We start from the raw sequence: 24599 nt of genomic DNA on the forward strand, positions 1-24599 counted from the left end.
GTCAATCAGAATGATTTGTCATGTCAAAAAGCAGGCAAACCCCGGTTGAACCAGGGACCTTCAGATATTCAGTCTAACGCTCTCCCAAATGAGCTATTTCGGCTTGCAAGTGTCACATCCATTATTTATTTTTACATTGACTGGTACTTGTTACTTCTTAAACAAATAAACTCATAACGTTTTTCACCCAGTGAGATCAGCCTAAGAGTCATAGGGTTTACTGTTCCTCATTTCAACGGCCGAAACTCAGGATTGAACCAGGGACCTTTGGATCTTCAGTCTAACGCTCTCCCAACTGAGCTATTTCAGCTTGCAAGTGTCAAATCCAGTATTTATTTTTTACATTGACTGTTACTTGTTAAACAAAATAATAACATTTTTCACCCAGTGAGATCAGCCTAAGAGTCATAGGGTTTTCTGTACCTCATTTCAACTGCCGAAACCCACGTTTGAACCAGGGACCTTTAGATCTTCAGTCTAACGCTCTACCAACTGAGCTATTTCGGCTTGTAAGTGTCACATCCAGAATGTATTTTTCAATGTATTGTTACTTCTTAAACAAATAAACTCATACAGTATTACCCACAGTGAGATCAACCTGAGAGTCATACGGTTTTCTGTACCTCATTTCAACTGCCGAAACCCAGGTTTGAACAAGGGACCTTCAGACCCTTCAGTCTGACGCTCTACCAACTGAGCTATTTCGGCTTGTAAGTGTTACATCCAGAATGTATTTTTCAATTGATTTTTTGTTCTTAAACCAATAAACTCATACAGTATTTCCCCCAGTGAGATCAACCTGAGAGTCATACGGTTTTCTGTACCTCATTTCAACTGCCGAAAGCCAGGTTTGAACCAGGGACCTTTAGAGCTTCAGTCTAACGCTCTACCAACTGAGCTATTTCGGCTTGTAAGTGTCACATCCAGAATGTATTTTTCAATTGATTTTTTGTTCTTAAACAAATAAACTGATACAGTATTTCCCCCAGTGAGATCAACCTGAGAGTCATAGGGTTTGCTGTACCTCATTTCAACTGCCGAAACCCTGGTTTGAACCAGGGACCTTTAGAGCTTCAGTCTAACGCTCTACCAACTGAGCTATTTCGGCTTGTAAGTGTCACATCCAGAATGTATTTTTCAATTGATTTTTTGTTCTTAAACAAATAAACTCATACAGTATTTCCCCCAGTGAGATCAACCTGAGAGTCATACGGTTTTCTGTACCTCATTTCAACTGCCGAAACCCAGGTTTGAACCAGGGAACTTTAGTCTAACGCTCTACCAACTGAGCTATTTTGGCTTGGAAGTGTCACATCCAGAATGTATTTTTCAATGCATTGTTACTTCTTAAACAAATAAACTCATACAGTATTTCCCCCAGTGAGATCAACCTGAGAGTCATACGGTTTTCTGTACCACATTTCAACTGCCGAAACCCAGGTTTGAACCAGGGACCTTTAGAGCTTCAGTCTAACGCTCTAACAACTGAGCTATTTCGGCTTGTAAGTGTCACATCCAGAATGTATTTTTCAATTGATTTTTTGTTCTTAAACAAATAAACTCATACAGTATTTCCCCCAGTGAGATCAACCTGAGAGTCAAACGGTTTTCTGTACCTCATTTCAACTGCCGAAACCCAGGTTTGAACCAGGGACCTTTAGAGCTTCAGTCTAACGCTCTACCAACTGAGCTATTTCGGCTTGTAAGTGTCACATCCAGAATGTATTTTTCAATGCATTGTTACTTCTTAAACAAATAAACTCATACAGTATTTCCCCCAGTGAGATCAACCTGAGAGTCATAAGGTTTTCTGTACCTCATTTCAACTGCCAAAACCCAGGTTTGAAACAGGGACCTTTAGAGCTTCAGTCTAACGCTCTACCAACTGAGCTATTTCAGCTTGTAAGTGTCACATCCTGAATGTATTTTTCAATGTATTGTTACTTCTTAAACAAATAGAGTATTACCCACAGTGAGATCAACCTGAGAGTCATACTGTTATCTGTACCTCATTTCAACTGCCGAAACACAGGTTTGAACCAGGGACCTTTAGATCTTCAGTCTAACACTCTACCAACTGAGCTATTTCGGCTTTTAAGTGTCAAATCCAGAATGTATTTTTCAATGTATTGTTACTTCTTAAACAAATAAACTCATACAGTATTACCCCCAGTGAGATCAACCTGAGAGTCATACGGTTTTCTGTACCTCATTTCAACTGCCAAAACCCAGGATTGAACCAGGGACCTTTAGATCTTCAGTCTAATGCTCTACCAACGGAGCTATTTCTGCTTCTAAGTGACACATCCAGAATGTATTTTTCAATTTATTGTTAGTTCTTAAACAAATTAACAGTTTTCCCCCAATGAGATCAGCCTGGGAGTCATACGGTTTTCTGTACCTCATTTGACCTGCTGAAAACCGGTTCCATTTGTACACTGTCAAAGTTACTAACTTAATAGTATCAACATCTATCTATTCTATAGACCCTCTACAACAGTGGTTCCAAAACCTTTTCTTGTAAGGACCCCCAAATTGACACTTTATTAGCCCGTGGAACCTAACCCTAACCCGATTGTTACGGCTCTAGCAGTGATTCTCAACCCCTTTAATTTCAAGGACCCCCCGAGTTTGACATGCATTAGTCTACGGACCCCCATTGAATGCCATTTCAATCCTGGGACACCAATTTATATTGTAAAATCAATGTTAATTTTACTCTGAAAGGGAACCCCCTGGAGTCAGTGTGCAAAGCAAAGTGTCACAATTAAGACTATTGTGGGATTTGAACCCTACCTGTGGATTACAAAGAGAGCCACTCATCACACTGAGCTAACTGCTGGTTATAACAACACAGCTTTGCAGTGCTACTTGATGGCAGTGTGGAAAGCAAAGTGTCACAGTAAAGACTGGAGTGGGATTGGACCCTGGTCCGGAACCTCCTTACACACTGGGCCACTGGCACCAGAACATTCTCACTGTTTTATTTTTTTAGTTTTGTTCTTCTCGAAATCGGTCTTGAAAGTAAAGTCTTCAGTGGGGTTTGAACCCACCATCTCCCAATCATGTGGACAGCCTCCTTACACACTGAGCCACTGGTACCAGACAATACTCACTGTTTGTTTGTTTTTGTTCTTCTCGAAATCGGTCTTGAAAGTAATGACCTGAGTGGGGTTTGAACGCACCATCTCCCGATCATGTGGACAGCCTCCTTACACACTATCAGTCACTTTTCCATTCACTGTAGTAGAAGAGGTGCGGGTTTCCAGAGAGGTGATGGCCACAAACTCATTCTTCCAAGAATCTCTTGCCTGAAGAAGGACAATTCGTCCGAAATGTACCAGAAACCTAAACCTAACCCTAACCCTAACCCTAACCCTAACCCCCATAAGAGAAGATTGTTACGGCTCTAGTTGTTGCTCTAGCAGTGATTCTCAACCTGTTTAATTTCAAGGACCCCCCAGTTTAACATGCATTAGTCTACGGACCCCCATTGAATGCCATTTCTATCTCTGGGTGGCCAAATTTATATTGTAAAATCAATGTTAATTTTACTCTGAAAGTGTACAAATGGAAACAAATGGATCCGGGACCATTTGGTTCCATTTGTACACTCTCAGAGTTACAGACCTGTAAGGGTTCATTTGGTTGAGCTATTTCAGCTTGCAAGTGTCACATCCATAATGTATTTTTTCAATTGATTGTTAGTTCTTAAACAAATAAACTCATACAGTTCTTCCCCCTGTGAGATCAGCCTGGGATTCACACGGTTTTCTGTACCTCATTTCACCTGCCGAAACCAAGGTTTGAACCAGGGACCTTTGGATCTTCAGACTAACTCTCTACCAACTGAGCTATTTCAGCTTATAAATGTCAGATCCAGAATATATTTTTACATTGACTGTTGACTTCTTAAACAAACTCATACAGTTCTCTGGGGGTCCCCGGACCGGCGGACCCCACTTTGGGATCAACTGCTCTACAAGACTATTCTTTTACTGCTTTCTTTGCCAAAAAATAGCCGATCCACAAGCTCACATTGCAATGCATTGTGAGCTTGTAGATCGGGTGTTGTTTTGGCTAATATTCCCCCAGAATAAGGCTGGGGTTCAAGTTATTAAGCGAAAGATTCTCTTACAGCACCTTTAAGAGTTTGATAACACAAGTGAATGATAGATTAAATGAACCCTAACCTTAATGATTTGAATTGTTTGAATATCACTGCACTATTGTGAATTATAAGAATAATCTATCCAAATGTTATCCTTGACAGACTGGTAGGTTACTCACCTTAGTAATAATATTGAAGATGCTGCACAGGATATCCAGCAATAGGTGGGTGCTTTCCTCTTCATTTTAATAATCACTTTGAAGCTCTTCCAAGCATCGATGCAGTGCAAACTACAAACACATGCTAACGCAATGGTAAATAGTGGGGGTTAATGTTGTTGCTAACAGTAAGTCAAAGGCATTTCTCAAAACAGTATAAAAAAAATGGTCAATAATACATCCAAAACTGTGAAAATGAAGAAAATAAAGTTGAAGAATTAATTAGAAATCTTAAAACAGGTCGGAGTATTTCATCCAGTTGTAAACAAGTAAGTGGTCCGGGTCTGCGACCAATGACCATTTGATTGTAGGAGACAATGTAAGGAGGCCTAGGATTGGCTGAAGGCGGACCGATCTGATTGGCAGAGGAATGACAAACGTCATCATTGGCTGCCAATGATTCGTTACCGCCCAACGTTAGAAGAGTCTCAAAAGTAGCACAGCAGATTTTCAGCACAGAGAGAATTCACCACAGCACAGAGAACCACATCTCACAGTGGATGTCCTCCAACCACCTCAAGCTGAACCCAGACAAGACTGAGCTTCTCTTCTTCCCAGCTAAGTCCTGCCCGATGCGGGAGCTAACTATTTCCGTAGACAACGCCCTGGTAACGTCTGTCCCAACAGCCAGGAACCTTGGTGTTGTCCTGGACAGTCAGCTCTCGTTCAAAACTCACATCACAGCTGTCACTCGATCCTGTAGGTTCACACTCTATAACATACGACGAATTAGACCGTTCCTCACCCAGGAATCATCCCAGCTCCTAATCCAGACAACAGTCCTGTCAAAACTTGACTATTGTAACTCTCTCCTTACTGGCCTACCGGCATGTGCACTGAAGCCTCTCCAACTGATCCAAAATGCCGCAGCTCGCTTGGTCTTCAACCAGCCAAAATTCTCACATGTCTCCCCCCTGCTCCGCTCCCTGCACTGGCTCCCGGTCGCTGCCCGCACAGAATACAAAACTCTGATGTTGGCATTTAAAGCAACCAAAGGTATGGCTCCCCCATATCTTGCCAGCATGATTGAACCCTACAAACCCTCCCGCGCACTCAGATCAGCCAACGCAGGGAAGCTGGAAGTACCCTCACTAAAAACGCCGGGACAACGCTCCACACGTCCCAAACTCTTCTCCCTTCTGGCCCCAAAACTGTGGAATGCACTTCCCGTTGCAATCAGAACTGCAGCATCACTCCCGATCTTCCGCCGTAGTCTGAAAACCCACCTTTTCAGACTCCATCATGGCCCATAGCACTTACCCTACCCCCCTTAGACAGCACTTCTTAGACTTATATAGCATTTGAAACAGACTTATAGCATGTCATGTAGACAGCACAATAAGTGCATTGTATGTAGTCATAGCACTTCATAGTATATAGTGTATAGTAGTCATAGCACTTCATAGTATATATGTACAGCATAGTATAGCATATATGTGTAGTTTATATGTATAGTGTCATTATATAGATATGTTCTAGTTATAGTTTATATGTATAGTGTCATTATATAGATATGTTCTAGTCACGTTCTTAGCTTACGCATGTTTCGCGATAAATGCTTTTTACATATGTGATGTATTCCCATGCTTTTGTTCTTGCTTATTGTAAGTCGCTCTGGATTAAGAGCGTCTGCTAAATGCCTAAATTGTAAATTGTAAATTGTAACCACAGCACAGAGAAGCACAGCACAGAGAAGAAGTTTGCACATGCACATGAAGGGTTTGTGGATTTATATGACGTGTGTGGGGGGAAAACATTATTTGTAGATTAGTTTATTGTTTGTAAATATTAATATTTTTTGCAAAGTTTAAGTGTGCCTTTGAAACTGGATGTGAAACAAAAATACAAAACACAAATTTGAAACACAAATGTATACAAAACACAGATGTGAAATACAGATACAAAACACAAATCTGAACTTGTGGATACAAAACACACATGTGAGTTGCAAATCTGAACTTAAAAATCTGTGATCGCGACTGTGAGACTTTTGAGACTGTTCTGGCTCCATACTGTTCTGGCTCCATACTTCAATGCCACAGAAGATGGTCCTTGTGAAACCTCTACAGTCACAATCCTTGATGTGGGTGGTGAGACGGGTGAAGAGAGGGACTAATAAGATTCTGGGACTGGAAATATGCATTAGAGTATGACTGGAGGAGGGTGTGCAGTAGGCGGGTGTTCGTGGGTGTAGCCAAAGAGATTTTGGGTTGAGTGAGTTGTGGCGTTGATGTGGGAAGGCAGTGTATTTGCATATGCAAGCGCCTCAGAGATGGCAGTGACTCACACAGCTGGCAGACTGACAGCACCTTGCAGGTGTGCATTGACAGAGTGACACATAGCTTGAGGCGTTTCGTGTGTGTGTGTGTGTGTGTGTGTGTGTGTGTGTGTGTGTGTGTGTGTGTGTGTGTGTGTGTGTGTGTGTGTGTGTGTGCGTCGAGGCATTGTTCATCATTCATCTATTGTGCTGCGGCTTTCATGAAAATGAATCACTCCCTTGTCCTTCAGCCACATATTTTTGACTTCAGCGCAACCTCTTTCTCTCCTCTCCTGTATTTTTCTCTTAAATAAATACCAAATGCAGCAAATAGTGCATTTATATAGCACCCTTCTCCAAAGCAACCAGCTCAGTGGCCTTGTGGTTAGTGTTAGCCTTGAGACTGGGAGGTCGGGGTTCTATCCCCGGCCGGGTCATACCAAAGACTTTAAGGTTTAGAGACTTTCGTATGACCCGGCCGGGGATAGTGTCAAGCAGGGAGGCACTGGGTCTGATTGCACTCAGCATCAAGGGTTGATTGGGGTTAAGTCCCTGCGACATGCTAGTGTCATGTCCAGGGGGTGTACCTGTACATCAAGCTGCCTCACGCTACAGAAACAGGAGATAGGCTCCTGCCTCATGGCTCGGCAAGGCTACTTACTTCTCCAAAGCATTTTACAATAGTGTTTCTCAGTGGCATCATTCCGGCACTCTACCCTAACCCGCGGCAGGCGGCTGTGTTTTACATTCTAGGGCTACCAATGTGCCGACATTTCTCAGACTGAACACAGAGAAACAAAACGTAACTGTTGGCTCAATCTCATTGTATTTAAGATATTCAATAGAAAGTCATTAAAAGAAATACAGATTTAGCTGCTACCAATGGTGAAATTCCCCATGCAAAGTGCTGCAGTAGCCACTAGCCAATTAGCTCAGCTGTGAGACTCCGTCTGATCATTGATTTTATACTTTGATTGTGTGCAGTCGTGCTCGTTTGAGCTGCTTGAGCATAGAGAGCCTTTATGTCTTTTGGGATGATGATGTTGAAGGTTATGTTATTTCGTCAGCTGACACCCAAGCCATGCAGCGTTTATATCTCCAACACAGACGCACTGCCCAGGCTAACTCGGCTAACAACACACTAATACTAGAGACAGATGCACAGATCTGCATGCAACACAATATAACTGCAACTGTGCAACATAACTGCAATTTATTTACTGAGGAGAGGCTGGAGAGAACACACTTTTGCCTGATCACTTGTCAATTCACTCTCATGGTGTTTATTTTCTCTCTCATTCTCTCTCTCCTCTCTCTCTTTCTCTCTCTCTCTCTCTCTCGTTCCAAAATGATATGTCCAGATGTCTTCTCATCAAGTCAGTTGTAAACATTGAGAACAGTTTTGATGTGCGTGCATGGAAACTTTATTTTTTGAGGGCCACTAGCCTGGTGTCTGTGTGTAAACACAAACATTGAAGCTGAAAGTGCGTCACGGTGCGTGCGTGCTTATGCGTCTGTATTAGGGTGTCAAAAAATCGATTCGAATTAGAATCGCGATTCCCGTTATGAACGATTCAAAATCAATTCATAATGTTTTCTTTTTTTTCCCTGGTTACAGTTACAGGAGTTTTCACTACATGGTGTTTGAGATATGAAATGTAAGCTTACCCTAATCACAGTAAACATGTCTTCAGTCATTTTCAAGTTACTGTAGTCACTTCAGTTCAGCACAGCTGAGGTGTGTCTGTCAAGGAGGAGCCACAGCTCTGCCTAATTTATGCCTCAATGCATGGCGGTGGGTGAAACACTGAAACCTGTAACCTGTAGATTCTACCTGGTAACATCATCATTGGCCTCTAGGGAGTTGGCATACAAAGTTATCCACAGATCCGTGCAGTTAGATGTAAAAACACTTTTCGGCCAGTTATAGCGCCACCATGAGGCTGAGTTGAAAATGTTCATTTGGCATTTCTTCCTCGGCCTAGTGGGAATGTGCGTGCACAATTTCACGGAAATCACACGATGTGTTCATGATTTGCAGCATTTTGTTTGAAACTGAGCACTCCTGCGAACTTTGGAAGCCAATCTTAGCCAATCAGGATGGAGTCTGTTGAATGGCTCTAGAGAGACTGTGTACCAATTTGCGTGATGTTTGGACAAAATCTGTAGGTGTACTGTCCAAAAACTTGTTTTGCACAAAGCGGCCTCCTGGTGGCGCTATAACAGGCCGTTCTGGAAATTTTGGGGCAGAGGTTCATCGTTAGCATCCAGGGAGTGTGAGTGCAGAATTTGGCATCGACCGGGTTAACGGTGCTTAGCTGTTCACAGACGGAAGGACGGACGGACAGACGGACGGACGGACGGACGGACGGACGGACGGACAAACACACACACGGACGGACGGACGGACGGACGGACGGACGGAGTGCAAAACATACTCTCTCCCCATGCCTTCGGCCTGGTGGAGACAATGACGCTAGTTTTGTAGATTGGTTTATTTATAATGCGTGGCCCCCATTGACCCTGGGAACTACTTGATATTCCCCCAAATAGGAGCAGCACTCCCAGCACAGGACTCGGCCAGTCAATTAATACCTTTGCAACCGCGATATTTATGGTAAGCATTTCATACAGCTTTATGTCCATAAATCCGAACCAACCCTTTAATGTGCTATTGCACTTATTACACTATTACACTTATTACACTATTACACTTATTACACTATTACACATATTCCACTATTATCTTATTACACTATTACCTTATTACACTATTACCTCATTACACTATTACACTATTACCTTATTACACTATTACCTTATTACCTTATTACACTATTACCTTATTACACTATTACACTATTACCTTATTACACTATTACCTTATTACACGATTACCTTATTACACTATTACCTTATTACCTTATTACACTATTACCTTATTACCTTAGTACACTATTACCTTATTACACTATTACCTTATTACACTATTACCTTATTACCCTATTACCCTATTACCCTATTTCACTATTTCACTATATTTCATTACTATATTTTAAAAAAAAGTCTCCATAAAAAATATACCCACCCTGACAAAATCTCTTTTTTCACACCCCTTTCTTTTTTTTTACCACCTAAAAAAAATCTACCCACATGTCCCCTTAGGGGCACTATTTCAAAGTCGACTTTGAAAGTTCAAAGTCAGAGACAGTCACGCAGAGACAGTCACGCAGAGACAGTGACGCAGAGACAGTGACGCAGAGACAGTGACGCAGAGAGAGTGACGCAGAGAGAGTGACGCAGAGACAGTGACGCAGAGACAGTGACGCAGAGAGAGTGACGCAGAGACAGTGACGCAGAGACAGTGACGCAGAGACAGTGATGCAGAGAGAGTGACGCAGAGAAAGAGAGAGAGAGACGGCATACTATAGCATGCCGTTTTTTCATCATTGTTGAGGATTTGAAAAAAAGACGAAAACTAGAAAAAGTGCCCTTCTGGGCACAGGTCTCCACCAGGAGGATAGGAGAGGAGTGTGTGTGTGATGTTTGGCAAAATGTTTAGGGGCAATGTAAACGTGTGTGTGTGTGTGTGTGTGTGTGTGTGTGTGTGTGTGTGTGTGTGTGTGTGTGTGTGTGTGTGTGTGTGTGTGTGTGTGTGTGTGTGTGTGTGTGTGTGACTATGGAGAGCATGTGTACTGATTTGCGTGAAATTTGGATAAAATCTGAAGGAGTAATAATTAGAAAATGTGTTTTACATATGTCGGCCTCCTGGTGGCGCTATTAAGAGCAGATGTGAAAAATTCCAGGCAAAGGTTTTTCCTTGGCCTCTAGGGAGTTGGCATACAAAGTTATCCACAGATCCGTGCAGTTAAGACCAGTTATAGCGCCACCATGAGGCTGAGTTGAAAATGTTCATGTGGCATCTCTTCCTCGTTCTAGTGGGAATGTGCGTGCACAATTTCACAGAAATCACACGATGTGTTCATGATTTGCAGCATTTTGTTTGAAACTGAGCACTCCTGCGAACTTTGGAAGCCAATCTTAGCCAATCAGGATGGAGTTGAATGGCTCTAGAGAGACTGTGTACCAATTTGCGTGATGTTTGGACAAAATCTGTAGGTGTACTGTCCAAAAACTTGTTTTGCACAAAGCAGCCTCCTGGTGGCGCTATAACAGGCCGTTCTGGAGGCCTGTTATAGCGGGGCAGAGGTTCATCGTTGGCATCCAGGGAGTGTGTGTGCAAAATTTGGCATCGACCGGGTTAACGGTGCCGGAGATTAGCTGTTCACAGACGGAAGGACGGACACACACACGGACACACGGACACACGGACGGACGGACGGAGTGCAAAACATACTCTCTCCCCATGCTGGAGACAATAATGGTGAGTTCCTTCCTTCATATGGTGTCATGAACTAAGGGTGTAGGCCTATACCATGAACACTAATCACATTAGGCCGCCTGAACTGGCGCACAAAATTGTGCATGTGCTCCACGGACACAACATTTGTGGGCGTGGAATTCTCTCAAATGTAATAATAGATAACTATAATTATACAGCGTTATAAGCAGCTCATATGTCATATACTGTACACTACAGTATGTTTATAAACTCAGGCTCAGACTTAATTTTGGTCCATTATTTCTCCACTTTAATAATACCAATTGGTATTGTATTTTATATCATTTTAATCGTTGATTAGTCACCTTTACAACGCGATCGGGCATTCCTGGAATGAGCAACACAGCTAAACGTGTGTGTAGCGCCCCCAAAACGTTTGCCAAAATGGCAAAATGGTTGGTATTCAACCCTTGTTGCTTAGTGGATTGGATGATTGCACTCTCCCACAGTAATAAGGAAAAAACAACATATATTGGCCATTTTTACACTTTATTAATTTTACACTCAGTGTAATGGAACAGAGTAGCGGGTGGAAGATCCAAACGCAGCCGCAACAGCTTGGCACCTCCTCCTGCATGCTGGTCACCAACCTATAGCCACATTTTGCTGTGGGATGGCATCCCATTCCTCAACCAGGTTTTGTTGCAATTCATCCAACGTGGTTCTGTTGGTCACTCTAGCACGTACAGCACGCTCAAGTGTTGTGGCTGCGTATGGATCTTCCACACGCTACCTACCGAGTGTCAAATTAATCAAGTGTAAAAATAGCCAATATGTGTTTTATTTTTCGTATTGCTGTGGGAGAGTGCAATCATTCAATCCACTAAGCAACTCAAAGCAAGGGTGAAAACCAACCATTTACCATTTTGGCAAATGTTTTGGAGGCGCTACCCACGCGTTTAGCTGTATTGCTCATTTCACGAACGCCCGATCCTTACAATCTATACCTTGTTGTAAAGGTGACTAATCAACGATCAAAATGATATACAATACAATACCAATTGGTATTATTAAAGTGGAGAAATAATGGACCAAAATTAAGTTTCCAAACTTTTGTTGCTGAGTTTAGTACATTATCACCACAATATTGCAGTCATTGCATATTCACTCCGGAGGTCCATGGACTTCTATTATGGACCCCCAGCTGCCTATCAAGAGTGTGGCCACGGACCAGGCCTCTTCACAGAGCATGACCATGTATTGCTACATACCATTATTATATTATACCACTACACTGTATATTATCTCAACATTCTTATACTATACCACTATATATTATCTAACATCATTTTTATACCATATTGAATTATTATATTATCTTATACTTGATTATTATATTGCTACTACTTGTATTTGCCTGTATCTCACTCTCCGTCTCTCCCTCTCTTTCTCTCCCTCAACACGGTCGAGGGAGATGGCCGCCCACCCTAGAGTCGGGATGTGCTTGACGTTTTTTCCAGCTAAGGGGGAGTTTTTCGTTACCGCACTGTCGCAAAATTGCTTGGTCAAGGTGGGATCTCTGTCGGTTCTTTGCTCTACAATGAAAGTGTCTTGAGACAACAAGAACATTATTGAAATGCAGATGTCATTTAGTCATTTGGAAACATCCGTGCCCCAAATAATACAGGTCATCATCATTATTCAGAAGGCGCATTATTCCGACGGCATTGGTCCGACTCGCCCCATTACTAACCCTGTCCTTAACCCTTCCACGTACGCAGAGTCATGTTGTCATACTAATCAGAATTATGAGCGGATCCCCAATAATACATCCTCTTTCACAGTAATTTAGGCATTTTTCTCTTGCTATATAAGTAAACTGAATCTGCTCAGAATTTTAAAACATGTCACAGAGATCATGATGTGAATTGTAGCAAAACGATGACTATAATCATAGCTAAACAGTTGTAAGGAGACTAATGACAGCACAATGACAAGTACTAAATAATCACTGAATACCTTTATTAACATTGTGATCATTTTAAACTCAACAAATACACGGCGTCAGCATACAGGGGGGGACTAGGCCGAGTCAGAAGTGCTCACAAGTCCCATCCCAAGAAAGAAAACCAAAATCTAACAAAAAACTCTACATGAAATATATTCCTGAGATGCAAAACTAAAGAAAGAATGAAAGAAAGAAAGGAAAAACAAAACAACACTACACGCCATCGTAGTGCTGTTGACATTGAGCCGATTTTCGTGTCAGTATTAGGAACTAAGAGGAGCGGACTGAAGCTATAGTCTTTACAGCAGAGGGACATGAAGGGCTTAGCGGAGGACAGATACAGGAACAGCCCCTGTCATGCTAGCGTCATTGCGGTGGCACACAATGCAAGTTTGAAAAATACAATATCATACATGAGTTCAAATAAAACACAGGTCAATGCAGTCCAAGCTAAGAGGCATTCTTAGATGGGTATTTATTGAAAACAAGCAACTACAGTACTTGAAAAAAAAGAAATTGATCAATTTCCTAATCAATAGACTGAGTGTTGTGCCACTCTTGAATTCGTATTGATACTGTGTGGTTTGGATATTATATTACATGAGTCAGTACTAGATGCTCGTTACATGAACAGAAGGAATCGGGGGGGGGGGGGGGGGGGGGGGGGGGGGTTTGTTGTCGGAGGTTTAAAGCTTAGTTTTAACTGACAATGAAAAGAAACGTAATGGTACTAATACTAACTGTGACTGAAACATCCCAGGATGAACGTGACAGAGCTACAGTTGATTGTATCATAGATATGTGCCAGGCCGTTACAAAAAGAAAAAAATAAAGTTGAGTCAAGTTTGGTCTACTTATTATAAAAAGCAACACATTAGCTCATGTATCACCATGTCAAAACAGATATTTACATGTGGTTCAGCAAAAAACGCACTCCATTCTTTGTCAACATTTATGTACTTAGAAATATCCTTCAAATTAGATTAGAATGCATTGTTCATAAAAATGGCACCTTGGTTCCATTCCAAACTCAAACCAGAGACTTGTACATTCCCATCACTGCAAACAAACCTGTCTAGTGATCATCTGTCCCATATTATATATATAAAAAAAACCTGCTCCTCTCTGACACACATCAGCAAATCCATGTAACCTTGATCTTCCCTTCAAATTGAATATGCTGCTTATATTATGCATCAGGAGTCTTGATTCGTAATGTCATTGAATGACTATACAATAACAAATGGGGGGAAAAAAGAATCCTGGACATTACTTTGCATGATAATATCACGTCATATCATTTCTGTAAGTGGTTCTCGTTACTATAGTTTACTTTCGAATTCTGTAAATTACGAGGAATAAAAATAGCTGCAGCACACACCTTTTGAATGTAATTAACACTGTGGGAATTTTATATTGTGCCAATGCAATTTGCAACGGAAAGTTCTAAAATGAACTGGAACTTCACGCTCTATTTACTGTATCACCTTGAGAAAGCATGCCATGACATCCATGCTTCACCTTGTGGACAAAAACTATTGTTATTTGCATTAAACATAAAACGACTTGTAATTAATTGGCCCCTCTTGCTAAGTTCGGGCCCTTCCACTTGGTTCTGGATGTGATTTTATTTTCCATTCTTTAAACAATCTGTATACAGATTGTTTAAAGAAGGGAAAATAAAACATAATATGAACATAATATGTGATTACACTGGCCAATCCCAAGGACATAATGACAACAGAAATGCATGTACTGCAGCTCATTAGGTTACACATCAACTGAAAACGTAGAATATATGCATTGAACCCGCACAGTAACCTTTTTTTACAGAGTGCTACTAACAACAGTAGTAGTAGCTGAAACCTTAAATGCTTAGAGTGTATCCTTGATGGATTTTGTAATGACAGACAGTTCAGGACAGAAAGTAGCTGCTGACCTCCCTGTGTACCTTCTCCTCGGCCAGGGGAGAGGAAGGACCATTTGTCTTGTCCACAAGTCAGAGGGAAAGCCAAAGAACATGGTGTCAACTTAACAGTACAGCTACAACAATTAGCTCAGACCTATTATAGCCTGACATATACTTAGTCCTACGATGGTGTTCCACGCTGAAAACGGCAGCTCTACAAGTTTGTACAAGCTTGTGGATTGTTTATTTTTTACACAGGACACCGTCGTAGGAAGGAGTATAAACTAGGCAAAATTCAACATCAGGTCACCGAGGAGCATGCCGCAAACACTACACCAAAATGGTGTACAGAAAAATAACACCCGAGTGTTCATTTAACCCTGAGTGTAAAACTGGACCCGAATCAGAGTTAAATCAATGCACACGATTTTACTGCCTCCAAAGTTATGCTGTGGTCACAATGGCAGAAACAAAGCTACAGGCTACCATTTGTTTTTAATGGAAGCCAGCGACATGAAGATACAAAGTGTCACCCAACGTTTGTAGGTTAAAAAAAAATCTACAAAGCAACCATCCAAGTTGAGCTGGCTTCAACTGCTGCTAAAAAGCTACAGAACAACCAAGTATCGTTTAATCAATTTCCACTCACCTTCTCTCTCCACAAAATTCCTGCTAGTAATGGGGGGAAACAAATTATTTCCATCTACCCTAGGCTTTATTTTACTTAATCCATTGAGACCTGGAACGCATCCATGTCACGTTAGCGTTTAACCACATTAACCATTAAAGCTGCAAACAAGCATGTTGATCAACACTTCAGCAGCAACTGGGCTTTGTGTATGTTTTGTAGTTGCCAGAGTGAGCGCAGCATTAAGGGGCAAACACAACCTTCATAATGGTTCTCCGTCAAAGAAATGTCCTTTTGAATAAATTAAAGATGGAACAAAGCCAAAGGAACCCAACAGAACATGCCGGTGTAAATTATTACTAAAGTGTAGTCCTCACACATTATATACATGCCTTGTGCTAAAAACTAAACTTTTCTTTTAAGGAAAAATAAAAAATAAATCCCCACCCCCACCACCCCCCAAGTAGATAAAGTGGCTAATATACAAATTTGAAAGAATAAAGGAATGCAAAAATCTAACATTTTTCACTATTTACCACATTTTTTGCAGACACAATATACAGCTGGGAGCTTAGAAGTGTATGAACAACAACAACAACAGTGACAAAATTAAATACAAATAAAAACCAAGTTGGTCGTATAAAAAGCACACAAAACTTTTCTCTTTTTTGGGACTAAAACAAAGAAACCTTTCATTATCATACATTTTGTTCAGCTGAACTGTTCTAAAAGGCAATGAAGACGTGGGCAAAGGAACGCGGTTTGTGTTACTGTTGTGCTTTTCTTTTTTGCTTTCACCATTTAAGCCTGACTTATACATGGTTGCGAACCGGAAATAGCAGATCTACAAGGCCACAACGCATCACAAGGTGACAAATTGTGAGCTTGTACAGTAGATCTTGCTACTTTCTATAAGTGTTAATCAGCCTTTTCTTTCAAGATGCAGGCCCCTTGCTGAGCACTCTCACAATCTCTCATTGTTATTCATTATTTCATATATTCATTACTATTCAAACTATTCCTTTATTTACTTTTTTGCCCAAAGACATCATGAAATGGTTTGTAATGGTTTGGCTCAGTTGGAAAATGAAACGCACTGTAAAATCCTGAGTGCTCATTGAACTTGCCGATGTAGCAATGGGCCCTTACAGGTCTATGTGTACGCTGACGAGATAAATGGACACTCCCTGTACTCGTTAGTGAAAGTGTTCTCAGACAACAGCACTTGTGGAGGCGATAACACAAAACAAATATTGTCGCTGCCGGGCAGAAACCTTGTATCTCCAAAGCAGAAAAAGAGCCTGTAATGCAACCAATGTAGTTATTACTTTGTCGTAAGCTCTACTTTTCATTGGTCAAATATTTATAAACAAATCACACCCGTGTGAAGTCATCGTACATCATCATACATCATCTCATTCCGGCCAATCAGAATTTGCATCCTCACCTTCGTCTTCAATGTTTGTGTTTACGCAATGTTTGTGTTTACACAAACACTAAAAATTGTCCATTCATTGTCAATGGCATTTAATGTTATGTTTGTGTAGGACAAAATTTGGGTTACACACCAAAAGCTGGACATACTGTAGGAGGGCCCTCAAAAACACAGATCTGCAAGCTCACAAGGTGTCGCATCGCGGCCCATTTTTACTAATTTTGCGTGACACTGTAGTATGATGAAGTAGAGAGTTAGTTACCAAAAGAAAGAAAAAACGCGAAAGGTTGAAAGTTGGAGATATAAGGTTTCTGCTGGCGACAGCGATGATATGGTGCAATGAAACATGACTGAAACAGATTTTATCATGAAGCTTACTGACATCATTTTGTGGAATGCATCTTGAAATGCTTTACAATAGCAAATTGACCTCAAATAGAACTTCACTGCATATCGGAGGAGACGAGGAAAACAATTATGGTCTGATTTATTTTTCTTTTAGTAGTTTGGAGTATTACAGCACTGAAATGTAATTTTAAAGATTTCATGGGGTCTTTAAGGCTCATTCAAACAAATGTTTTCAATGGCATGGCATCGACTTGAAATTGAAATAAAAAAACAACAATAGGATTTATACAACACACGAGAGACGTGATTGGCCCTGTTTCTAAGAGGTACATGTGAGATAGCAAACAGAAGTAAGCAGTTAAGTGTGAAAGTGTGGGTCTCAGCCTGAACAGTGCAGGAATATACAGACAAAAAATATATAGATACAGCAGATTTAGCAAATTTCTTTTTTTTTCCTTTTTTTTCTTCTTCTCTAATATATTCGATTGTGTTTCATTTGATGGAGTTCTTCATTTTGTATGTCATTTTTGGTGTTTTTTTTATCGCAGCGTCTCTGCTCTAAACAATACGGCACTACCATTTATCCCCTAGAGACCTATGGTGAGGGAAGAAAATTAAATAAAAACATTATACACATATCTGACAATCCTTGCTACAGTGTTACACAAAACCTTCATCTTATCTTACAAGGGTCGACTTCTTCATTTACAATGTCTATTGGGGTGATGCGGGTGGGAGGGAGGGGTGTGTTTAATCAGCTAAAAGGACCATAATGAGACAGTAATATATAAGGCGTTAAAAGCACGGATCTTGAGACAAACAAAAGTAAAAAATATAATAATTGAAAACTAGACGGAAAGATGAAATGCGAAATCGGAAGCTGTGAGACGCAGTGGTTGAATGGCGGTTAAGACAACCATCTACAAAGCATTTACATTGCTACAGACAGACGTTACATGAAGGCATTGACAGAATTTCAATGGGCGTCTGTATATTTAGGCACCGTGTTAATGTTAGAAGATATGTGTTTACAAAAAAGGGAAGGGACGGTATTTATGGGTGTGTGTTGGGGACGACGACAAATGGGAGAGAACCAATAGGGGTCTCACTGTCACATATTAAGCAGTTAGGATGCATTTACAGATGTCTGGTGTTCTCTTCAACTTAAGGTCAACGAACCAAATACCCCTCCATAAAAAATAAAAAAAAACACGAGAGAGTTGAGAACTCCTTGTCAAGAAGATGACAAGGTGAAATGAAAGCTCTGAAACGCTCTGAACAAAATGGCACAATGCCACAATAAAAGAAAGAAAGAAAGAAAAAAAAAGAAGTTTCTCTGTCAATAGACTGCCCGGGGTTTCCTCGTCCTCGACAAAGCAAGGGCAGTGGTCGGGGGCAGAGAAGGAGGGATGGAGGGAAAGAGGGGGGAGGAATGGTCGGAGAGACATAAAGGAGGATATACTATATATACTATAGAAAGATGAGGAGAAAGGGAATGTACTGTATGCGTGTGTGTGTATGTGTGTGTGTGCATGTGCGTGTGCGTGCGTGCGTGTGCGCGTATTGGGGGGGTGGGGTGGGTGCGGTAGCGTCACGGCTCCCTCTGCAGTCTAAATGAAGTACTCTTTCTTCTCCTCTGCGTGGGCGTGGTTGCCCTCGGCGTTGATGATGGCCGTGTCGGCGTCGGGCGCGTCGTCCGCTCCCTTGGCCTCGTTCGTCAGGTACGTTCCTGGAGGAGAGAGAGGAGACGGACAGACACGTCAGGCATGATGACCAGTGGTGGGAAACATAACATAAAGGCATTGTCTCTCCTGTGCTCATACGTTGCCCTAGGTGAGCAGCAAACGCATGAAGAAAACAAAACAAAGGAAAGTGACTGAGAGGCCTGTGTAGTGCTACATCGCTCATGCAGGATTCAAACCTGTGCCAAGCCTGCAATGACTGTGTCACGTCCCTGGGTCTGTAACCTGCTCTTTCCCTTTTCTATACCACTCCTTGATTGGGTACAACTACACTGTAGCGTTCCGGTTTGGGAGTTCCGGCCTGATGACTACAAACTAGATTACAACATGACAGTAAGACGACTGGGGGCGAGAAGCGACCTCGCCCTTTATGCACTGGCCATATGGCGCGTGTCTTGAGTGTACAGGGTTTGATGAGGTCAGATCAACATATGGAATGTCAGAACAGGTCAACTCCGTATATAAGGGTGGCAGCAGTGGCAGTGTCTTGAGTGTACAGGGTTTGATGAGGGAGAAAATTGAGTGACAAAATTGAGTGTGGACATGACGTGACAAAAAAGGTTTCATAGTTAACTGCCACTTTCGGTCGCAATAAGTTATCATCCGCTCCTGACCGGATCATAAACCCCAAATGATATGCCCATATCCCAGGCTAATGACTACCTAACTGTTGGCCAGAGACTATTTAAAGTATCTATCTGTGATTGTGCTCTGAGCTGGTCCATTGTACTGTGTAGGCTTCTCTCGGGTTTGCTGTTCCGTTTTTGTTTTCCTCCGTGAACTTGTAACTATGTTCATTCCTAAGTAAAGACCGTTTAAGTGAAGCCTTGGTTTCCTGCCTGTATACTGCATACTATGCAGAACCATCTGGATCCAAAGTAAACACACATCCTGACAGATTGAGCCAGTGTGTGTCCCTGCTCCATCACCACCATAGACTGAGCCAGTGTGTGTCCCTGCTCCATCACCACCATAGACAGACTGAGCCAGTGTGTGTCCCTGCTCCATCACCACCATAGACAGATTGAGCCAGTGTGTGTCCCTGCTCCATCACCACCATAGACAGACTGAGCCAGTGTGTGTCCCTGCTCCATCACCACCATAGACAGACTGAGCCAGTGTGTGTCCCTGCTCCATCACCACCATAGACAGACTGAGCCAGTGTGTGTCCCTGCTCCATCACCACCACAGACTGAGCCAGTGTGTGTCCCTGCTCCATCACCACCACAGACTGAGCCAGTGTGTGTCCCTGCTCCATCACCACCATAGACAGACTGAGCCAGTGTGTGTCCCTGCTCCATCACCACCATAGACAGACTGAGCCAGTGTGTGTCCCTGCTCCATCACCACCATAGACAGAATGAGCCAGTGTGTGTCCCTGCTCCATCACCACCATAGACTGAGCCAGTGTGTGTCCCTGCTCCATCACCACCATAGACTGAGCCAGTGTGTGTCCCTGCTCCATCACCACCATAGACTGAGCCAGTGTGTGTCCCTGCTCCATCACCACCATAGACTGAGCCAGTGTGTGTCCCTGCTCCATCACCACCATAGACTGAGCCAGTGTGTGTCCCTGCTCCATCACCACCATAGACAGACTGAGCCAGTGTGTGTCCCTGCTCCATCACCACCATAGACAGACTGAGCCAGTGTGTGTCCCTGCTCCATCACCACCATAGACAGACTGAGCCAGTGTGTGTCCCTGCTCCATCACCACCATAGACTGAGCCAGTGTGTGTCCCTGCTCCATCACCACCATAGACTGAGCCAGTGTGTGTCCCTGCTCCATCACCACCATAGACTGAGCCAGTGTGTGTCCCTGCTCCATCACCACCATAGACTGAGCCAGTGTGTGTCCCTGCTCCATCACCACCACAGACTGAGCCAGTGTGTGTCCCTGCTCCATCACCACCATAGACTGAGCCAGTGTGTGTCCCTGCTCCATCACCACCATAGACTGAGCCAGTGTGTGTCCCTGCTCCATCACCACCATAGACTGAGCCAGTGTGTGTCCCTGCTCCATCACCACCATAGACTGAGCCAGTGTGTGTCCCTGCTCCATCACCACCATAGACTGAGCCAGTGTGTGTCCCTGCTCCATCACCACCATAGACTGAGCCAGTGTGTGTCCCTGCTCCATCACCACCATAGACAGACAGAGCCAGTGTGTGTCCCTGCTCCATCACCACCATAGACTGAGCCAGTGTGTGTCCCTGCTCCATCACCACCATAGACTGAGCCAGTGTGTGTCCCTGCTCCATCACCACCATAGACTGAGCCAGTGTGTGTCCCTGCTCCATCACCACCATAGACTGAGCCAGTGTGTGTCCCTGCTCCATCACCACCATAGACTGAGCCAGTGTGTGTCCCTGCTCCATCACCACCATAGACTGAGCCAGTGTGTGTCCCTGCTCCATCACCACCATAGACTGAGCCAGTGTGTGTCCCTGCTCCATCACCACCACAGACTGAGCCAGTGTGTGTCCCTGCTCCATCACCACCACAGACTGAGCCAGTGTGTGTTCCTGCTCCATCACCACCATAGACGCATGCTGTATTGTCGCTGTCGGGCAGGAACCTCCTCATATCTCTTGTGCTTTTTGTAAGTATGCCAAACAAAGTTTTTTTTTTGTTTCCGGTTAAAAACTTTCATCAACTCAAAGTTTTTATGCAGTTAAATAAATAATAATGTGTTTCGCTCCGTTAGTGCTCTCACTACTTTATTGAGACATGAGCTTAATTGCAATGCACAGTACTACCTGGTCTATTGGAACAAAATTGGGCCTCTTTCTTACCAATTATACTAAATAAGGGTTTGTTCCATTTGATGTGGCACAGTGGTTCTGAAACTTATTGAGGGGCGCTACCCCGTGCTGAAGTTTTTGGGCGGAAGTTGCGGGATTTTGGCGGAAGTATAACACTCAAGGAAATGACGTTGATGCTTTACAAATCAGTTTACATTCTCCGTGAATGAATGAACTTGTGATTGGTCGGAAATGGGGAAATACTTCTGACGGATGTTCCGGACCGACACTTCCGTCTCTGCCTTAGGTTGTGATCAGGCTTTCCTCTTCACAGATGAGTAAGGCTGGGACCGAGGCTATCCTATGACCAGCTTTGCGTGTTTGTGTGTACCCCATAGTGATGATTTGATTGGCGGACGTCACAAGTGATTAGCCGGATTGGATTTGAGGATGAGGACAGAAAAGTGAGGTCGTCAATTATGATTTGCCGGAATGTGATGATGTAAGATGATGTATGATGATAAGAGCGCCCCTCACTTCACATGTTTGTGATTCTTTTTTTTTCAAGGAGGACACCCATAACTCTCAGAGTTACACACCTGTAAGGGGAACCCCCTCAGGGAACCATGAGGGTACCTGGAGTCTGACTCTGGACCCCACTTTGAGACCTCTGAGTCTTTCCAGTGAGCCAACATGCTCTATATCAGCACCCTGATTCTGTGTAACCAGAATGGAACACAGCCTTAATTAGCATCATTCGTAACACCTGTGGAGGAAGTAGAGGCTCGATTTCTTTCCAATATGGCTGGTAGACCCAGGTCTAGCTCTGTGATGTGCTGGGCTGTAGGTGGACTGACTCATGTGGTCTCTGCATGGAGACCCAGCGCTGATGTTCAATGGGACAGGTGGGCTGGTGTCCAGCAGTGGTTCTCAATGTGGGTTCTAGGGACCCTCAGGGGTCCTTGAAGGGGTGCCAGGGGGGCCCATCGAAATGAGTTGAAGACACCCTCTGTAAGTTTCCTGTTTTACCCAGTATCTGAGCCTGGGTCTCCTGACATTTGAACCTCTGAACTAATAGATCCTGCCTGCTTCTTCAGGGGAGAATAACTTTAATCCTATTTTATACTTCTGTCTATTCAACAATAGACAAATTGAATTGTGACACACTGTGAGCTTGTGGATCTGCCTTAAAAAATCTTGAAAAAATCTGGAAATTATAATCACTAATGTAAAATGTAAAATGTAAAAATCTGGCCCACGGCTAAATAGGCTACAAATAAATGTGGGGGGCAGTGTTCATTTTGTTGACTAAAATACTAAAAGACTAAGATTTTTCAGAAGACTAAATAGGACTAAGACTAAACGGTGTGTTATTTAAAAGACTAAGACTAAGGGCTCCATTTTCGTCACCGCTAAACCCCTTATCCCTAAACATCTTTGTCTAGTAAATAGTAAAAAAGGCAAAGAAGTGTAGGGATAAGGGGTTTAGCGGTGACGAAAATGGAGCCCTAAATCTATTCTGGCAAAATTAACATTGCATTAAGACTAAGACTAAGGTCGCATTCACACCATGCGAATGGGCGGAGAAGTTGCATATTTAATTTGCTGCGGTTTGCCTTCACACTGCGCTGTCATCCGCAGCAATTGGAAGCGCAGCAGGGATCAATGTGTTCCATTCATAAACTACACAGTGAAATCTATGGTGTTAAATTAATACTTTGAGTAATAGTTAGGACGTAGAATTAGGCTACGTGTGTCGGGGACTAGACGTCTCTCTCTCTCACTCTTGTGTACACACACGCGTGCATGTGTGTGTGTGTGTGTGCACGCACTGTTCTTTTGGGCATGTGGAGGCACAGCGCAGACAGCAGCACAAAATGAATCCGACCTCCGTTTACAAGTTTATCGACATGAAGAAAGTTCCCACTCCCTCCCCACACAGTGACATCAGTGACAACACTCCATGTTTACGCACAGACGGACTGAATATTCTGTACACAGTGTTTTTTATGTGTTTCTTTAAGCAATTGATTAATGTACTCGTCCTCATATTTCGATGAGGGCTTCAGTCTACTTATTTGCCCACGTCTATCCACGGTTAAACAGGACATCTTTGCGCTGCGTAAAATTAATATCCCTTCTCCGTCTCCAACTGTGTTTAGCTTCACACACGCGTGCACAGTGAAAACACTGCTCGGTTCGCATACACGCACACACACTCGCATATGACTGTCCTAACTGGCAAGTGCAATATAGACCATGGGCAAATGCAATAGGATATAGTATATAATATGCAATAGCATATGGGCAAGTGCAATAGTATATAGTATAGTATATTCCCCTGTGGTCCCCCCCCCCCCCCCCCCCCCCCCCCCCTACTGATGATGAATTTGCACATGAACCTCGAACTCCGTTCCATCTATTTAATCTTGTGATTGTGTGGTCCCCCTTATTTTATCTATCTTTTTTATTGGTGTATTTGACTATTTTTTTTACGATGCATTAGAATGCTTATTAATGGATTGAGATGACTTGACTGGACTAAGACGTACTAACAGTTTTATGCCATGAAGTTTCCCCATCAGTGTTTTTTTCTCTCTGTTGATACTGTTATATGTTATGGTTGCACTAAACGGAATTTTGTTGTATGTCTCATACAGTGACAATAAAGATCTTATCTTATCTTATCTTATCTATTTCCTTTATTTGCTGCGGATTGCATTCCCACCTGCACCGAATCGAAATCAAATGCGATTGGAAGCGAAGCGAAACCCCTGTCTTTTGGCAGAGTAGAATGCGGTTCTTTGATGCGCATTAGGATTCGAATGAGGCTTCACACCTGCCAAACGAAGCGCAC

At 42.7% G+C, this 24599-nt stretch overlaps 1 protein-coding gene across 3 annotated transcripts in view; it reads right to left on the reverse strand.

Annotated features, from left to right (window-relative positions):
* Nucleotides 1-16045: 16045 nt before the first annotated feature.
* Nucleotides 16046-24599, reverse strand: part of cadm2a (cell adhesion molecule 2a) — a 414954-nt gene continuing 406400 nt past the window's right edge. For all 3 annotated transcript variants that reach the window (XM_079508605.1, XM_079508606.1, XM_079508604.1), the window contains one exon: nucleotides 16046-18985. In XM_079508605.1, coding sequence (XP_079364731.1) covers nucleotides 18867-18985 — 119 coding nt within the window. In that variant the 3' untranslated portion in view covers nucleotides 16046-18866. The remainder of the gene's footprint in view (nucleotides 18986-24599) is intronic.

Source organism: Electrona antarctica, assembly GCF_951216825.1.
Source record: "Electrona antarctica genome assembly, chromosome: 8".
NCBI lineage: Eukaryota > Metazoa > Chordata > Actinopteri > Myctophiformes > Myctophidae > Electrona > Electrona antarctica.